The sequence below is a fragment of the Perognathus longimembris genome, chromosome 16 (genome assembly GCF_023159225.1).
Source record: "Perognathus longimembris pacificus isolate PPM17 chromosome 16, ASM2315922v1, whole genome shotgun sequence".
Lineage (NCBI taxonomy): Eukaryota > Metazoa > Chordata > Mammalia > Rodentia > Heteromyidae > Perognathus > Perognathus longimembris.
The window spans coordinates 57,358,863-57,377,060 of record NC_063176.1 but is presented as its reverse complement, the minus strand read 5'-3'; the positions used below and the strand labels follow the sequence as shown (position 1 = coordinate 57,377,060).

The window sequence follows — 18,198 nt, the reverse complement described above, 5'->3', positions numbered from 1 at the left end:
TCTTTCTAATTTATTTATTTATTTATTTTTTGGCCAGTCCTGGGCCTTGGACTCAGGGCCTGAGCACTGTCCCTGGCTTCTTCCCGCTCAAGGCTAGCACTCTGCCACTTGAGCCACAGGGCCGCTTCTGGCCGTTTTCTGTATATGTGGTGCTGGGGAATCGAACCTAGGGCCTCGTGTATCCGAGGCAGGCACTCTTGCCACTAGGCTATATCCCCAGCCCCCTTTCTAATTTTTTTTTTGCCCAGTCCTGGGGCTGGAACTCAGGGGCCGGCCACTGTCCCCAAGCTTCTTGTTGCTCAAGGCTGGCACTACTTCTTGAGTCACAGCGCCCACTTCCGGCTTTTTCTGTGTCTGTGGTGCTGAGGAATGGAACCCAGGGCTTCATGCATGCTAAGCAAGCACTCTACTGCTCAGCCACATTCCCAGCCCTAGGGATTTTCCTTTTGTTGGGTGCCACCCCTTCTTGTAAATGTCTTCCAGGTTTGTAGGTTCCTAGAGTTTGTTGTGAATTTTGGCCTTCTTCTGTTCTACCTCAGATGTTCTAGAGAGAGTGCTGAGTATATCTGATAGTGTCACCCTTTGCCTTGTGTGGGCTTCCTAGGGGCTTCCCCAAGTCTGTTTACATCTTGCCTTTCTTCCACGCAGAGGCTCTGCCTTCAGTTCCATCGGGTGTATCCTGAGATCCAGATCTCAAGGAGCCTTTTCTCGAAGAGAAGTTGATCGGGCCTTGTAACAGATACCCCCTACTTAAAGAAGAGTCACCTGACTCGCTACTATGCATGAAATGCTTTCCCAGGGCTTGTTTCCCAAGCTAACTTTGAAATGCAGACTGGTGAGAGACCATAGGCACAAATCCTTTGGTCTCACTTAAAATATCTGTAAAGGAGATGAGAATCAAGTGTCTTACCATACAGGAGACCAGGAATCAGGTTTGGAGTTTGGGGCAAATATCTGTAAAGGTGATGAGAATCAAGTGTATTACCATACAGGAGACCAGAAATCAGGTTTGGAGTTTGGGGCAAATGACACGGAGTAGGACCTATTTGATCTGGCTATTGAGACTGAATAGGAGCTGAGAGATTTGGAAGGGAAACAATAGTTTCATAAATTCATGAAAATCTCACTAAGCTGCCACGTGCCTATGGCTCATGCCTGTTATCCTAGCTACTCAGGAGTCTTGAGATTAAAGCTAGACTGAGTAGAAAAATCTATGACACCTTATCTCCAGTTAACCAGTAAAAGAGCCAAACTGGAGGTGTTGCTCAAGTGGCAGAGCGCTAGTCATGAGCAAGAAAATTGAGCAAGATCTCAAGTCTCCCACAAAGCCCTGCATTCAAGCCTGATAAAGGCACAAAACAAAAACAAACAGGAAAAAAAAAAAGAAACAACAACAATAAAAACCAACCCTCAGGGCTGGGGATATAGCTTAGCATGCATGAAGCCCTAGGTTTGATTCCTCAGCACCACATAAACAGAAAAAGCTGGAAGTGGTGCTGGGGCTCAAGTGGTAGAGTGCTAGCCTTGAGCAAAAAGAAGCCAGGGACAGTGCTCAGTGCTCAGTGAGTTCAAGCCCCAGGACTGGCAAAAACAAAAACCAGTATTCATCAAGCATAAAGCACTCAGTGTAACATCTGAGAAAAATGGCTGGCTCTCTCACTAGGCTGCCTCTTTTTAGAGCTCCATGTTCCTTTCGCAGGTTACTCTGCCTTCCCGCCCCCCCCCCCCCCCCCCCCCGCCCACACACACAGAGCATCTCTTCAGTGAAGCTTTGCTGACTAGGCCTTGATTCAAGTTTTCTAGGGCTTCCATAACAAAGTGCTGGTGGCTTGCACAACTGAATTTAACATGTCACAGTCCTGGGAACTGGAAGTCTGAGATCAGGATGTTGGCAGGGCTAATTCCTTCTGAGACTGTAAAGGTGGATCTGTACTGGGCCTCTCTTCTATCTCCTGGGGTTGCTGGAATCCCTGGTGCTCCCTAGCCTGCAGATGCGTCATTGTGGCCTTTACCTTCATTGTATTACACTGTGTTTCCCCTGTGGTGTGTTTGTGTCCAAGCTTTTTCCTACATCAGTCCAGATCCAGTATGATCTCAACTTAATGACATCTGCTAGGGCCTGGGTCCAAATGAGACTCTCCTGTGAGGTTCTGTGCTTCAGGATGGGAGCACCACTCAGCTTACGCACCCTCTCTCTAGTGCTTCCCCCTTCCACCATTGTCATCTCCTTGACAGTCATGGTGTGACTTGTGACCGGTGACCTGAAGAGCTTTTCTATGTCTTCTGCTCGTCTGTATCTTTCCATCTCAGCCCCTTGCTCGCAGTGTGCAGTGGCTCCCGTGGAACTACATTACACCAGGAGTTTGTGGAAGGGGGAGCTGTGCCACGGACACTTTATTACCACATGAGCATGTTATAGCGTCATATATACAGTAGGAAACTTTGTGCTTTTGAAAAAGCTGATGCAAAACAGGTTTAATCTTTTATGAATGCTATGCTAATGAATCTCCATGGTGGCGGGGAGGGGGTGGTGGTGGTGGTGGTGGGTAGGTGTGCTTGAGAGATACTGTTTTTATATTTAACTCGGTGCCTGTGCTTGCTAGGAGCCCTAACACTTGGGCCATGCCCTCAGACCTTTTTGTTCTTATTTTTCCAAATAACACACTTCTACCTGGGCTGGCCTAGACCATTTACACTCCTGTTTACACTTCCTGCATAGCTAAGATGACAAGTACAAAGCATTGTGCCCAGCCTTCTTACTGGTGAGATGAAGTTTTTGAGTCCTACCCAGGCTGGTGAACCTCCCAATCTTAACCTCCAAAGTAGCTAGGATTAGAGACATGACCTACTATGCTAGCTCCATAGTTTCATAGGAATTGTAGGGACTAGATGTTTTTTGCTTTTAAAATACTTTCTAAGTTTTCAGGAAAGTAAGAGTGGGACATACTTGCCAGCTGCCAGTGGCTCACGCCTGTAATCTAGCAAGTCAAGAGGCTGAAATCTAAAGATTACTGGTTAAAAGTTCATTGAGATTCTCATCTCCAATGAGCCACCAAAAGATCCTAAAGTATCTAGGATGACAGGCATGAGCCACAGTTTTTGAGAGTTTTGTTTTTTTTTTTTTGCTGGCCCTGGGACTTGAACTCAGGGCCTGGGCATTATCCCTGAGCCTCTCTGGTCTCAAGGCCCACTTGAGCCACAGTGTTACTTCTGGCTTTTTCTGTTTATATGGCACTGAGGACTTCATGCATGCTAGGTAAGCACTGTATCACTAAGCCACGCTCCCCCTCTCCCCCTGCCCAGTTTTTGCATGAATCCAGATGTGTGAGCAGCTTCTCTTCCACTGATCTGCTTGGGGAATTCTTTGCAGGATCACTACCAGTAATTTTTGGGGATGATAACAGAAATTGAAAATTTCAGGGTTGGAGTGTGACATAGAGCTTGTCTAGCATGTACAAGATCCCAAGTTTAAAACTGAATTCTGGTGGCTCATACCTGAAATCCTAGCTATTCAGGTGGCTGAGATCTGAGGATCACAGTTCAAAGCTAGCCCAGGCAGGAAAGTCAGTGAGACTTTTTTTTCCAGCTACAAATTAATAACTCCTTTATTTGTGAAATCTTTATTTGCTTTTCGTACCATTTGTGAGCAAAGTACAATCACTGAGGATGAGGGGCTAGACCCTGCCACGATAAAATCAATGACAGAAAAAGAGGAATTGCAAATGGAAGGTGGTGGTGGTGGTGGTGATGGTGACGATGAAATCATAGTGTATTTTGCTTACAAGTTACTGGCCCAAGAATCTTAATATCATAAAAGGGTGGGTTTTTTTTTGGTAGGTACTTAAGCTAAAGCATGCTCTGAGTTCCTTTTCTCATGTTAGTAACTTAATTAATTGTTATGCTATTTACAACAAAGCTGCTAGGATATCTGAGAGGCACCTGCAGAAAGAAGCCGGTGCCCTGACTCCACTGATTCTCTGCAGACACCCAGCCCCCGCGTGCTGGTGGGCGTGCGTGTGTGCGCGCGTGTGCACTGATGCTCCTTAGCCATTGAACTGGGTTTGGTAGTAACTGGTCTGAAAGCTACTCATGTGGAAGGGAATCCAAGTTTTACTTGGATTTTTTAAATTGAAAAATCACATCCAGAAATACTCCTTTCCTTTTCATTTAACCCCCTACCAGTGGCGATGCTATTATTACCCTCAGTGAGACTTTTATCTCCAATTAACCACCAGAAAACTGGAAGTGGTGCTGTGCCTTGAAGTGGTAGAGCACTAGCTCAGGGACAGTGCCCAGGCCCTGAGTTCAAGCTCATGACTGACAGAAGAAAAAAAAAGAAAGAAACGAACAAGAAAAACAAAACCAACACCCAAATTTGGTTTTCATTACTGGAATAAGTAAATAAAAATGAATGATTCTTACAAAAGAAGAGAAGAAAGAAATCAGATTTTTTTTTCTTTAAGAATAAACTGAGTTGGATGCTGTTGTCTCAGGCCTGTAATCCTAACTCCTCAGGAGGCTGAGATCTGAGGATCATGGTTTGAAACCAGTCCTGGTAGAAAACTCCCCATGAGGCTCTTATCTCCAACTAACCACTCAAAAACTGGAAGGGGTGCTGTGGCTCAAAGTGGCAGAGTACTAGCCTTGAACAAATGAGATGAGGGTCAGCACCCAGGCCCTGAGTTCAAGCCCCACGACCGACCAAAAAAAAAAGACAAAAGGAATAAACTGTACCTTTAGCAGATTTTTTTATGTGTGGGATGAATCCTGTGTATAAATTGTTACATAGTCTTAATTTCTGTTTGGATTGTCAGAGGACACAGTCTCTGTGTTAATTAGAGTGTTGGCTTGTGGCCTGTGGAATAGCAGTAGCCAAGATGAGGAGATACACCACACAGCTCAGGCCTCAGTGTCCTCACACTGAAGACTGTATTCATGAGACTTGTGTGCTTAGGATTTGAAAACAACAATTCCTTTTGCTTTGATTCTGCAGGAGACTGGAAAGTTTGTGCCATGAATGGTGATAGCCGGGCCGCAGTGGTGACCTCACCACCTCCAACCACAGCGCCTCACAAGGAGAGGTACTTTGACAGAGTGGACGAGAACAACCCAGAGTACTTGCGGGAGAGGAACATGGCACCAGACCTTCGCCAGGACTTCAATATGATGGAGCAAAAGAAGAGGGTGTCCATGATTCTGCAGAGTCCTGTAAGAAAATGGTTCTCTTCTGATACTTCAGATCTTAGGCCCTGTTGAATGAGTGGCTTAGTCACTTTGTCTTGATATAGCAAATCAGTGCCTCATATATATTGATGATTGTTGAGAGAATTCAGTTTAGTTCATGTTTTCTTTTTTTTTATTTTTTGCCAGTCCTGGGGCTTGGACTCAGGGCCTGAGCACTGTCCCTGGCTTCTTTTTGCTCAAGGCTAGCACTCTGCCACTTGAGCCACAGCGCCACTTCTGGCCATTTTCTGTATATGTGGTGCTGGGGAATTGAACCCAGGGCCTCATGTGTACGAGGCAAGCACTCTTGCCACTAGGCCATATCCCCAGCCCTAGTTCATGTTTTCCTACATAATAATAATTAAAAAATCTTGATCTGGGAATGTGGCTTAGTGGTAGAGAGCTTGCCTAGCATGCATGAAGTCCTGGGTTTGATTCCTCAGCACCACATACACAGAAAAAGCTGCAAGTGGCGCTGTGGCTCAAGTGATAGAGTGCTAGCCTTGAGCAAAAGAAGCTCAGAGACAGAGTACAGGCCCTGAGTTCAAGCCCCAGGACAGGCCAGATTAAAAAAAAAAATCTTTCATATCATAAAGGTTAGGAGGTATTTATTTCCCCTTTTTACTATCATAACTATTTTTGGCTAGAAGGTCTTTATATATAGGATAATTTAAAACATACTGGTTTTGAGCTGAGCACTAGTGGTTCATGCCTGTAATCCAACCTACTCAGGAGGTTGAGGTCTAGGATCACAGTTTGAAGCTAGCCCAGCAGAACAATCTGTGAGACTATTATCTCCAATTAACTGCCAGAAAACCCGAAGTAGAATTGAGGTTCAAAGTAATAGAGCATTAGCCTTGAACAAAAAGAGCTCAGGGACAGTGCCCAGGTGGAGTTCTCCATGATGGACCAGAAACAGACAAACAAAAAAGCTGGATGTGGAACTATATGGTTAGTAGACCACTAACCTTGAGCCAAAAACAGAAGCTCAGGGACAGCATGCAGGCCCTGACTTCAAGTCAGGACACACCCCCACCACCCAGAAAAGGTTATTTTACTTTTTGTGTGTATCTCTTTATACATATCTATATATGCCAGTGCATTGGTAACAAAGGCGACTGTTTTGCTACCGCATTTAGTTTATTTCTTACTTGTAGATGTGTTTCTTCCTCACAGAATACGATCTCTGATGTTATTTGTCATGATAAGTAGACTTGGGTTCCCCAGAGGGCTGGCAGGCAGGCCTCTTTTCTACTGCTGAATTAGCAGCAGTATGTGTTCTGAGCTTCCTGCAGGTGTACTTAGCTTAGGCAATGAAAAACAAAAAGTAAGTTTTGGATCCTCAAGAGTCCTAGAGAACTTGTAACTTTATGTGAATTTTTTTGAGGGGCCACAGCGTGGGGATAAAGGTAGGGGGGTGTCAGTCGTGGGGCTTGAACTCAGGGCCTCTGTGTTGTCCTGGAATTCCTTTTGCTCAAGGCTAGTGCTCTACTTTTTGGTCATTTATTGGAGATAAGAGTCTGAGACGGGCTGGGAATATGGCCTAGTGGTAGAGTGCTCGCCTCGTATACATGAAGCCCTGGGTTCCATTCCTCAGCACCACATATATAGAAAAAGCTGGAAGTGGCACTGTGGCTCAAGTGGTAGAGTGCTAGCCTTGAGCAAAAAGAATCCAGGGACAGTGCTCAGGCCCTGAGTTCAAGCCCCAGGACTGGCAAGAAACAAAACAAAGAGTCTGAAGGACTATCTTGCCCAGGCTGTTTTCAAACAGCAATCCTCAGATCTCAGCCTCCCGAGTAGCTAGGATTATAGGGTGTGAGCCACCAGTGCCCTGCAGTCAGTATCTGTATTGTTAACAATAGTGACTTTATGGGCTGGGAATATGGTTCAAATGGCAGAGCCTTTGCCTAGCAAGTTCATATCCCTGAGTTTAAAATCCCTCTAGTGCAAAACCCAACAAACCATAAATGACCTATGTTAAATTCACTGGCAATGTACTGAACCTTTTGGCCTAATTTAGGATTATTTGACAAAAGATGTATATATTCGGGTTCATTTTCCTACTTTCATTATTTAAGTTTTTGACTTTTTTTTTTTTTTTTTGTCAGTTATGGAGCTTGAACTCTGATCTGGGCACTGTCCCTGAGTCTCACTCACTGACTTTCCTGCCTGGGCTGGCTTTGAACTGTGATCCTCAGATCTCAGACTTCTGAGTATGATACAGAGCCCCCGGTGCCTGGCTCTTTTTCATTTTTTATGTTGAATGTGTGCACAGAATTCTCAGCATTCCTGATCAGTTCTCTGTTTGTTATTTGTAATGTAGGCTGCTTTCTCTTGTATCAGTAATACTAAAATGAGCATAATTATAAATAAAAACTTGAGCATATACCTCTTATTTCCTTATAATCAGATTTCTGTTCAGATCTTTTAAGTTTTTATGAAGTCAGTTGCCAGAAAAGAATATGTAAGTTTTAGAGGGAGAAAAGCGAGGAAGGGGTTAACTATGTTAAAAAAGAAGTGCACTCAGTACCTTACATTTGTAACTGTAACCCCTCTGCAAGTCACCTTGATAATTAAATTAAATTAAAAGAAAAGAATGTATAAGTTTATATTCCCAGTAGTCATGTCTGAGGATGATATGTGCTGTTCTGGCACTGGATGAAAACACAAAGAGTTGGTAAAAACAAACAGAAATGTTTTCATATGCCTTTTAGGCTTTTTGTGAAGAACTGGAATCGATGATTCAAGAACAATTTAAGAAGGGGAAGAACCCCACAGGTCTCCTGGCGTTACAGCAGATTGCAGACTTCATGACCGCCAGTGTACCAAACGTCTACCCAGCAGCCCCGCAGGGAGGGATGGCTGCCTTAAACATGAGTAAGTAGCTCTTATTTTCCCCTTCCAGTCCTACCAGTTGAGTCATACCAACAGTCTTTAGTGTTTTTTTATATTCTCTGTAAAATTCTAAGTAGAATTCTGAAGCTTTTCATGGAACTAACTACATAATACATAATATTTAGCTATAATAAAAGATTGTAAATTTGAAGTCTTGAATGTAGATCACTTTTAAAAAAATTAATAGGTTAATTGTACAAAGAGGTCCTACTATGATAATTATAAACGTGCATATAATGTACTTTAATCGAACACACTCCACCAATACTTTTATTTTTGGTGGGGCTTAAACTTAGGGCCTTCCTCTTGTTAAACATAGACTTGAGCCATGACTTTACCCCTTTATATTGTTCTTCCTTAAGCTTATCTCTTCTCCGTCTCCTATTGAAACACTTGTTAGCAGATTTTGTTATGCTGTTTTCTTACACTTGCATACTGTATTTTTACCATATTGACTTCACCTCCCTCTCCTTTCCCTCTTCCACTGATCACCTCCCCTCCTTACAAACATATTATTAATTTTAGAGTTTTCGTAAGAGTGAAGACTTGAAATTTCATCTTTTTGAATTTGCTTATTTTACCTAATATGATGATCTTCAGTTTCATCCATTTTCCTACTGATGATATTTTTTCCGTCCTTCCTTCCTATCTTTTTCCCTCCTTCTCTTCCTTCTTCATTGTCGGTTGTATGGCTTGAACTCAGGTCCTGGGTGCTGTCCCTGAGCTCTGTTGCTAAGGCTACCACTCTACCACTTTGAGGCACAGTGCTACTTCTGTTTTTGAGTGGTTAGTTGGAGAGCAGAGTCTCAGGGGGACTTTTCTGCTTGGGTTGGCTTCAAACTGTGATCCTCAGATCTCAGCCTTCCGAGTAGCTAGGATTATAGGTGTTAACCACCAGCACGCAGCCTTCTTTATTTCTGAATAATACTCAAATCTATAAATGTACCATGTTTTCTTTGATATCCTGTCATTCGATACTTAGTCTGATTCCATAACTTAACTATTGTAACTAGTGGTACTATAAAAATAAAAATGGATGTGGGCTGGGAATGTGGCTTAGTGGTAGAGTGCTCGCCTTGCATGCATGAAGCCCTGGGTTCCATTCCTCAGTACCACATAAATAGGAAAAGCCAGAAGTGGTGCTGTGGCTCAAGCGGTAGAGTGCCTGCTTTGAGCAAAAAGAAGCCAGGGGCAGTGCTCCGTCCCTGAGTTCAAGCACCAGGACTGGCAAAAAGAAAAAAAGGGTGTGCATGTATCTGTATTGTATGTTGGCTTAGTTTTCTTGTTTTTATTCTTAACAGTTAGTGACTTTAAAACAGTGATTGTATATACAACTACTTAAAAATAATTTTAAAAATAATGGTTGTGGGGCTGGGGATATGGCCTAGTGGCAAGAGCGCTTGCCTCGTATACATGAAGCCCTCAGTTCGATTCCCAGCACCACATATACAGAAAATGGCCAGAAGTGGCACTGCGGCTCAAGTGGCAGAGTGCTAGCCTTGAGCAAAAAGAAGCCAGGGACAGTGCTCAGGCCCTGAGTCCAAGCCCCAGGACTGGCCAAAAAAAAAAAAAATAATAATAATAATAGTTGTAAATGATCCCCTCCCTTCCTCGTCTTTGTTGGCACTCGATTTTGAATTTCGGACCTCACACTTGCTTGGCTTTGCTTATTCAGCTGATGCTTTACCACTTGAGCCATGTGGATGGCTCCTTTTCTTGAATCATACCTCCACCTCCAGCTCTTTGGTGAATAATTGGAGATAAGAGTCTCTCAGATTAGTGTGCCAAGCTGGTTTTGAACTGTGGATCTCAGATTTCAGCCTTTTGAGTAGCTAGGATCATAGATGTGAGTTACTGGTGCCTGGCTAGATTGCTTCATTTTTATAAGCCCAGCTAGATTCTGCTATTTCCAAGGAAGGAGACTTCTTATTTAGCTTCTAAGACTATTTATGGATTAATCTGGAACTCATCAGAAACATTTATGTGTAGCATATTTGTCTGAATTCATTCTTTACCAACCAGTTTCCTTCTTGCCCTCTCCCGCTCATGTATACATGCACACATACGCTTCCTATACAGATTCTCATGGTACAGTTTAAGTTTCTTTAGATTCACACGCCTCCGCATCTGCCTCCTGAGGGTGGGAATTTACAGGAGTGTAGCACCACACCTGGCTTCATCCACATTTCTTAAGTACCATGTCTCCACTGATGCCTGCAACCCAGTGCATTTTTTTCTATCTACTTTCATTTCTAGGTAAATGTAACTAGAGGTTTATTTTGAAATCTATTTTAAATCTTCTTGAATACCATCTCTAAGTATCCAGTTTTATTCTATAATCAAAAATCCTTAGTGGGGTTGGGAATATGGCCTAATGGTAAAGTGCTCGCCCTCGTGTACGTGAAGCCCTGGGTTCGATTCCCCAGCACCACATATATAGAAAATGGCCAGAAGTGGCACTGTGGCTCAAGTGGTAGAGTGCTAGCCTTGAGCAAAAAGAAGCCAGGGACAGTGCTCAGGCCCTGAGTCCAAGGCCCAGGACTGGCAAAACACCAAAACAAAAAAATCCTTAGTTATGGTCTTTATTTCTAATGTATATGTATGATGTTGGAAATTTCCTTCTGAACATGTTTGTTAGGTTCCATAAATTTGTCTGCCTTTTTGCTACTTATACATTATACTTATACATTTGCTACTTATACATTTTGCTAGTTATACATTAATACTGAAGAGCATCTTTGAGATTTTTTTGGTCAGTCCTGGGGCTTGAACTCAGAGCTTGAGCATTGCTTCTTTTTACTCAAGGCTAGCTAGCACTCTACCACTTGAGCCACAGTGCCACTTCTGGCTTTTTCAATATATGTGGTGCTCCTAAGGAATCGAACCCAGGGCTTCATGCATGCGAGGCAAGCACTGTACCACTGTAGGCCATATTCCCAGCCCCATCTTTGAGACTTTTTGGTCTAATATGGAAGATAACCTTTTTTTTTTTTTTTTTTTTTTGCCAGTCCAGGGCTTGGACTCAGGGCCTTTTTTGCTCAATGCTAGCACTCTGCCACTTGAGCCACAGTGCCACTTCTGGCCATTTTCTATATATGTGGTGCTAAGGAATCAAACCCAGGGCTTCATGTATATTAGAACTGTTATTTTATCTGCATTTAACAAGGAATGTTCTTATTTGCATTTCATTTTTATCTCAGGTCTTGGTATGGTGACTCCTGTGAATGACCTCAGAGGGTCTGACTCCATTGCATATGACAAAGGGGAGAAATTACTGCGATGCAAGTTGGCAGCGTTTTATAGACTGGCAGATCTCTTCGGGTGGTCTCAGCTTATCTACAATCATATCACAGTGAGTGTTACATCAAGTGAACTGTTACATGTCCAGTACCAGCTCTTCTGTTCCAGAAGAGAGGGAAGTGGACCTACCGGGAGTAAATCGTAGAATACCTTCTCCTCTGATGCTTTACTACAGAAAGTAAGAATTGAGGAGTTGACAAGTACTGGCTTATTACAACAATGTATAGGGAGGCTGCGGGGGGCGGGGGCGGGGCTTTTTCCCTTGGTCATTTTTTTTGGTCAGAGTACTATATATATATATATATATATATATATATATATATATATATATATATTTTTTTTTTTTTTTTTTTTTTTTTTTTTTTTGCCAGTCCTGGGCCTTGGACTCAGGGCCTGAGCACTGTCCCTGGCTTCTTCCCACTCAAGGCTAGCACTCTGCCACTTGAGCCACAGCACCGCTTCTGGCCGTTTTCTGTATATGTGGTGCTGGGGAATCGAACCTAGGGCCTCGTGTATCCGAGGCAGGCACTCTTGCCACTAGGCTATATCCCCAGCCCCGAGTACTATATTTTTGTCCAGGGCCAACCTTGGATTGAAATCCAAGTTTTGTGTGACTGTAATCACATCCAGCTTATTTGTTGAGATAGAGGTCTTGCTTATACTTTGCTAAGGCTAGCCTCAAATTTTGATCCCTCTGATCTCTGCCTCCTAGGCTGCTGGGATCAGAGGTGTGTACCACTGCACTCAACACTTGTTAAAAATGGTTTTGAGGTACTGAGCCCTCCCTAGATAGGTACCATTTGAGCTATCTCCCCAGCCCCGCTTTTTGTTGTTGTTGTTTTGTTTTTTCCAGTCAGACCTAGGGCTTGAACTCAGGGCCTAAGCACTGTCCCTGAGCCTCTCTGTACTCAGAGCTAGAGCTCTACTTGAGCCACAGCGCCACTTCTGGCCTTTTCTGTTTATGTGGTACTGAGGAATCGAACCCAGGGCCTCATGCATGCTAGGCAAGCACTCTACCGCTAAGCCACAATCCCAGCCCTGCCCTTTTGTTTTTGAGACCATGTCTTACTGCTACCCTTGCCTGTACTGTCCTCAACTCATAATCATCCTGCCTCCATATTTGAAGTAGTTCTTTAAAACTTTCTTAGTTGGGTGCTGTACTAAGCCACATCCCAGCCCCACATCCTTTTTTTTTTTTTTTAACTCTCATGTAGATACTGAAGAGAAAGGAGATAGTGATAGTATTATCCGTGCAGCAGTACCACAAGGCCACATTGTCCTTCTTTGAAAGAGGGTCATAGGGATTTCCTGCTAAGAGGATTTAGAAGTGCTACCAGTTGTTAGCAGACCAGCGAGAAGGTCTACCATGTTAGCAGACCAGCGAGGAGGTCTGAATTTGATCTTTGTTTTAACATTGCGTCTGATTTAGAGAAGCTTTTGGGTGGGGAGGGCCCAGCCAAGTGTAGGCTGAGTGTCCTTTCTTGGAATACGCAGCTGGTAGTTGGGCCTTTCTGTCCTGGTAGGGGTGGGATGCTCAGGATGTGGCTCCTTCAGAACCCGGCATAGGTGGTTGTTAAATGCAGGGCTGGTCTGGGGCCCGCCCTGTGCCATACTGTGCTTCGGGAATATGGTAGTGACCTCTGCAGTATCAGGCTGCAGAATGGCCGCAGGGTCTAACCCCTCCACATAGTCAGAGACATGGGAGCACAGCACCAGTCTAAAGGCACAGGCCCTGCCAAGCTCAGCTTCTTCTGAAATGTCATTTTCTTCTATTTGCACTACTTCCTTGAGGAGTGACATCATTTGCCTATAGACTGACTGCAATTGGGATGGCCTAGTAGTGACTTACTGACTTCAGAGGTCAGTAATGTTGAGTAATTGGTTCTCTGTAAAGTCAGTTTGCATTAATATGACTAATATCCTGTGTACTTAGTAGTTAACTTGCTGTATACTATAGAAACAGAATATTTCTAGTACCTCTTAGCTTTGTGACAAGCTCTGTGCTTCAGTACCTCCAAGTAGGGTTCACCCAGGAATGTGAATCCTGAATGAGACCCAGATAATTTCCTTTGGACTTTTGGACTCACTCAAGTCATTTTCTCCACAGACCAGAGTGAACTTGGAGCAGGAACACTTCCTCATTGTGCCTTTTGGGCTTCTCTACAGTGAAGTGACTGCATCCAGCTTGGTGAGAAAGCCTTCTCTTTGGCAGTATGTCTGCATGGATCGTATTGATGTTTCAATACTTTCAAGTCCAGTTGCTTGTATAAAATTCAAGAAATGGGAGCATAAAGTCAAATACATGAAATTGTGATGTAAAATTCAAGAAATGGAAGCGTAAAGTCAAACATGAGAAAGCCAAATGTATGAGTTAGAGAAGAACCTCTGAAAGAAGTTATAAACACTTTGGCCTTGGGTTTTCCTTTCCAACTAGTGTAACTCTTGTGTCCTTCAAATTTTTGTTCTTGTCCAGGTGAAGATCAATCTTCAAGGAGATGTTGTGGATCGTGGAAGCACTAACCTGGGCGTCAACCAGGCTGGCTTCACCTTGCATTCTGCCATCTATGCGGCACGCCCCGACGTGAAGTGCATTGTGCACATTCACACACCTGCAGGCGCTGCGGTGAGTGTGTGGCTCACGCCTCTGAGCTGCAGAGCTGGGTTCAGACAGTTTCACACTTCCTTGACTTTTTTTTTCTTTTCATTTTGGTGCTGGGGATGAAACCAAGACAAGGCAAGGGTCCACTAAGCTCAGCTATACTCCCAATCCCTAGTTTGACTTTTCCTTCTTTTTTTGGGGGGTCAGTTGTTGGGGCTTGAACTCAGGACTTGGGTGCTGTCCCTGAGCTTTTTCACTCAAGGCTAGTGTTCTACCACTTTGAGCCACAGCGCCACTTCTGGTTTTCTGGAGATAAGAGTCTCATGGACGTGCCTGCTTGCGCTGGCTTCAAACTGCCATCCTCAGATCTCAGTCTTCTGAGTAGTTAGGATTACAGGCATGAGCTACTGACACTGGATTGGCTTTTTTTTTCGTTTGGTGCCATTGCTGGGACTTGAATTCAGGGCTTTGTGCTCTCGCTTAGCTGTTTGGCTCACAGCTGACACATTACCATTTGAGCCAAACCTCTATTTCTGGCCCTTTACAGCTTAATTAGATATAAAACTTCTCAGATCTGTCTTTCCATCTTGAACCATGATCTTCAGATCTTAGCCTCCTTAGTAGCTAGGATTATTGGTGTGAGCTACTAGGGCCTGGCTTAGTTTGAGTTCCTTCCTTCCTTCCTTCCTTCCTGTCAGCCATGGCTTGAACTCCGGGCTTGGGCACTAGCCCTGAACTTTCTCCCCGCCCCCTCAAAGCTAGCACTCCACCACTTTAAGCTACAGCTCCACTTCTGGTTTTCTGGTGGTTAATTGGAGATGAGTCTCACAGATTTTCCTTCCCAGGATGGCTTTGAACTGTGATCTTTAGATCTCAGTCTCCTGAGCAGTACAAGTGTGAGCCACCAGCACCTAGCATTGACTTTCTTAAAATAACTTATTTGGGGAGTGTGGGAATCTGGGAATGTGGCTTAGGAGTAGAGTGCTTGCCTAGAATACATGAAGTCCTGGCTTCGATTCCTCAGCACCACATATACAGAAAAAGCCAGAAGTGTCACTGTGGTTCGAGTGGTAGAGTGCTAGCCTTGAGCAAAAAGAAGTTCAGAGACAGTGCCAGGTCCTGACCTCAAGCCCCAGGACTGGCAAAAAATCCAAAATGAAAACAAAAGGCACAACTTATTTTTTCTCTTAAGGGAATCATTCGTTACCTAAGTTTTGAAGAAGCTGTGGTACATCTGACAGTGTCCATTTGTCTTAACAGTTAGAGAATCATTAAAGGTTGAGGGTCGAACCAGATGTCCATGCAATGAAGACTCAGGTGCAGAGGGACAGTAGTGAGCAGGGACTGAGATGACAGGAGCAAGATAGGTGTTGGGCAGATGACTCTGGACACGTAGGGAAGGATCTAGAGGATGCAAGGGACTCGAGCATGTTGACTGGCTAGGGGCGAGGAAGGCCATCCTGCCCAGCTGCCTTATAATGTTCTGTCTGGAGCCAGTGGACTTGACCTGGATCATGATTGAGCAAAGATACGAAAAGCAGGGTTGGGAACGTGGCCTAGTGGTAGAGTGCTTGCTTTGCATGCATGAAGCCCTGGGTTCCATTCCTCAGCACCACAGATACAGAAAAAGCCAGAAGTGGTGCTGTGGCTCAAGTGGTAGTGCTAGCCTTTAGCAATAAGAAGCCAGGGACAGTGCTCAGGCCCTGAGTTCAAGCCTCAGGACTGGAAAAAATAAAAAAAAAAAATAAGAAAAGCATCTGGGGCAGAGACATAATTAGTGTGGCTGTCAGGAGACTTGGTTACCAAACCTATATTTTCCCAGAGCCTACCTGGGTTATTCACTAAATATCACTCTTCTGGTTCTAGTAGCTGCCCTTACAAAGGCCTACCCTTCATTATGAAGGGTGTGTACAAAGGGAAAGGAATATTATAGAACTATGCTTTTTATTACCATTTTCATGCCTTAAGAACTTTGGGGGCCCTGTAGCTAAGTGATGGAGTGCTCGCCTAGCTTGCGCAAGAACCTGGTGCTCCTCTCCAGCACCACAGGCACGACGGCATGACACACAACCTCAGCCACTAATGTGTCTTAATCTGCCTTGATGAGTTGATTTTTGTTCATTTTTGGAGATTTGGTCTTATTATATTGCCAGGCTGGCTTTTAGCATCTAGACTCAAGCTTTTTAAGGAGCTGCCACCACCACCATATGTGGACAGCTGTCTGGATGTCTTAGTGTTGTGCGTATTGGAGTATTTAGATGAATGTTAGCTCTGGTTGAGGTATTTCACTTTTGAGCCTACCTTTTAAACAATTAATATTATTTTAAAGACAGTTCTCTTTGTGTAGCCCAGGCTGGCCTCTCACACTAGAATTCCAGCTTGCTGAGTGTTGGGATTACAGGCGTGCACCACCACCCCTGGCTAAACATATGGTTTTGATATTGACAAAGGAATTTTATTAGATATGCCATTCTTTGGATGATGTCATTTTTTTTCCAGAAAAATACTTTTCTAACTACTAAAACATCTGTAGATTTTTTTTTATTTATTTTTTGCCAGTCCTGGGCCTTGAACTCAGGGTCTGAGCACCGTCCCTGGCTTTCTTTTTGCTCAAGGCTAGCACTCTACCACTTGAGCCACAGCGCCACTTCTGGCTTTACAGAATTGAACCCAGGGCTTCATGCATGCTAGGCAAGCACTCTCCCACTAAGCCACTGTTGGACAGCAGCTTTGAGAGCTGGTTATAAATGGCCACCCTGCAGTGTTTTCTGTCAGGGCCCGGCGTGGTGGTGTCTGCCGCCAGCACGCAGAGGGAGCGGCGGCAGGATCACAAGTTCCCAGACTGCCTGGGACATGTGGTGACCAGCTCTAAAACAAAAAAGGAAAAAAGCTATCTGGGCTGGGTGTGTACAGCACTGATGGAATGCTTGCCTGGCACACACAGGGCCCTGGCTTCAAATTCCTAGTACTTTGGGGGGAGAAAGGTGCAAAAATAACTTTGCTTGTGCTTGATAAGGAAATTTGTTTTTCTTGCCTTTTGTTTGGTAGTTGATCTTGAGATGGGCTCCTGCTGTGTAGTTCAGGCTAGCCTTCAACTCACAATCCTTCTGTCTCATCCTTCTAGATGTTGGGACTACAGACACCACTAGGAAATTTCTTATATGAAAGCTGATAGTAGGGAAGGAATTAAATATGGCATTATGGTTTTAAATTAACTTTTCTCTGGAGTTGTGCCTATAGGAAATACTTGAATCGTGAGTTTGGAATCATAAAGCTGCAGTCTGTACAAGATCTTCAAAATTAGCCTATCTTAAGGCCAACTTGGAGACTTTTAGGAAACTTCAAAAATAATGTGTATACTAGGATTTTTTTTTTTACTTGAAGACTCACTTTACTTAAATAAATGTAGAAAAGTTACCGAGGATAATTGTCCTAATTTTTTTTTTTTTTTTTTTTTTTTGCCAGTCCTGGGCCTTGGTCTCGGTGCCTGAGCACTGTCCCTGGCTTCTTTTTGATCAAGGCTAGCACTCTGCCACTTGAGTCATAGCCCACTTCTGGCTATTTTCTGTATATGTGGTGCTGGGGAATTGAACCCAGGGCTTCAAGTATACGAGGCAAGTGCTCTTGCCACTAGGCCATACCCCCAGCCCTGTCCTAAATTTTTAAAACTTAGTTTAATCTAGTTCTCACCTTGCCTTCTTCAGTATAACCTAAGAAGAAAAGTGCATGAGCCTCAAGGCGTGTGCGCTTGTCCTTTGGAGACTGTGCTAGTGCACAGGCGTGAGCTTGTCCTGCGCCTGTCGCCGGGCTGCATTCCCTGTGCATGCCTTGCACGGCATTCACGATCAGTGGAAAATCCCAGATCTCTTCCAGCTGTTGGCTGGGGGCCCAAAAGTTTATGAGTTCATTATTTCCGTGAAGAAAGCAAAGTAGAATGTTATCTCTTTGGTCGTATTTCTGTGGGGAGGGCCCTTGCGTGTTAAGAGTTTCAATTTAACTCTGGCTCTTCTTTCCTTCATGGTCTTGACTCTCTAGGTCTCGGCAATGAAATGTGGACTCTTGCCCATCTCCCCCGAGGCACTTTCCCTTGGGGAAGTGGCTTATCATGACTACCACGGCATCCTGGTTGATGAGGAGGAAAAAGTTTTGATTCAGAAAAATCTTGGGCCTAAAAGCAAGGT

The 18,198-nt window shown here is 44.1% G+C and overlaps 1 protein-coding gene across 10 annotated transcripts in view; it reads left to right on the top strand.

The window, feature by feature from the left end:
* Positions 1-18,198, top strand: part of Add1 (adducin 1) — a 59,088-nt gene that overhangs the window by 19,413 nt on the left and 21,477 nt on the right. For 9 of the 10 annotated variants that reach the window (XM_048363916.1, XM_048363926.1, XM_048363915.1 and 6 more), the window contains exons 2-7: positions 4,994-5,208; positions 7,938-8,100; positions 11,319-11,470; positions 13,526-13,606; positions 13,892-14,041; positions 18,053-18,196. In XM_048363916.1, coding sequence (XP_048219873.1) covers positions 5,014-5,208; positions 7,938-8,100; positions 11,319-11,470; positions 13,526-13,606; positions 13,892-14,041; positions 18,053-18,196 — 885 coding nt within the window. In that variant the 5' untranslated portion in view covers positions 4,994-5,013. Of the gene's footprint in view, positions 1-4,991; positions 5,209-7,937; positions 8,101-11,318; positions 11,471-13,525; positions 13,607-13,891; positions 14,042-18,052; positions 18,197-18,198 lie in introns of those variants that run through there. The other variant, XM_048363917.1, reaches the window with a different exon arrangement.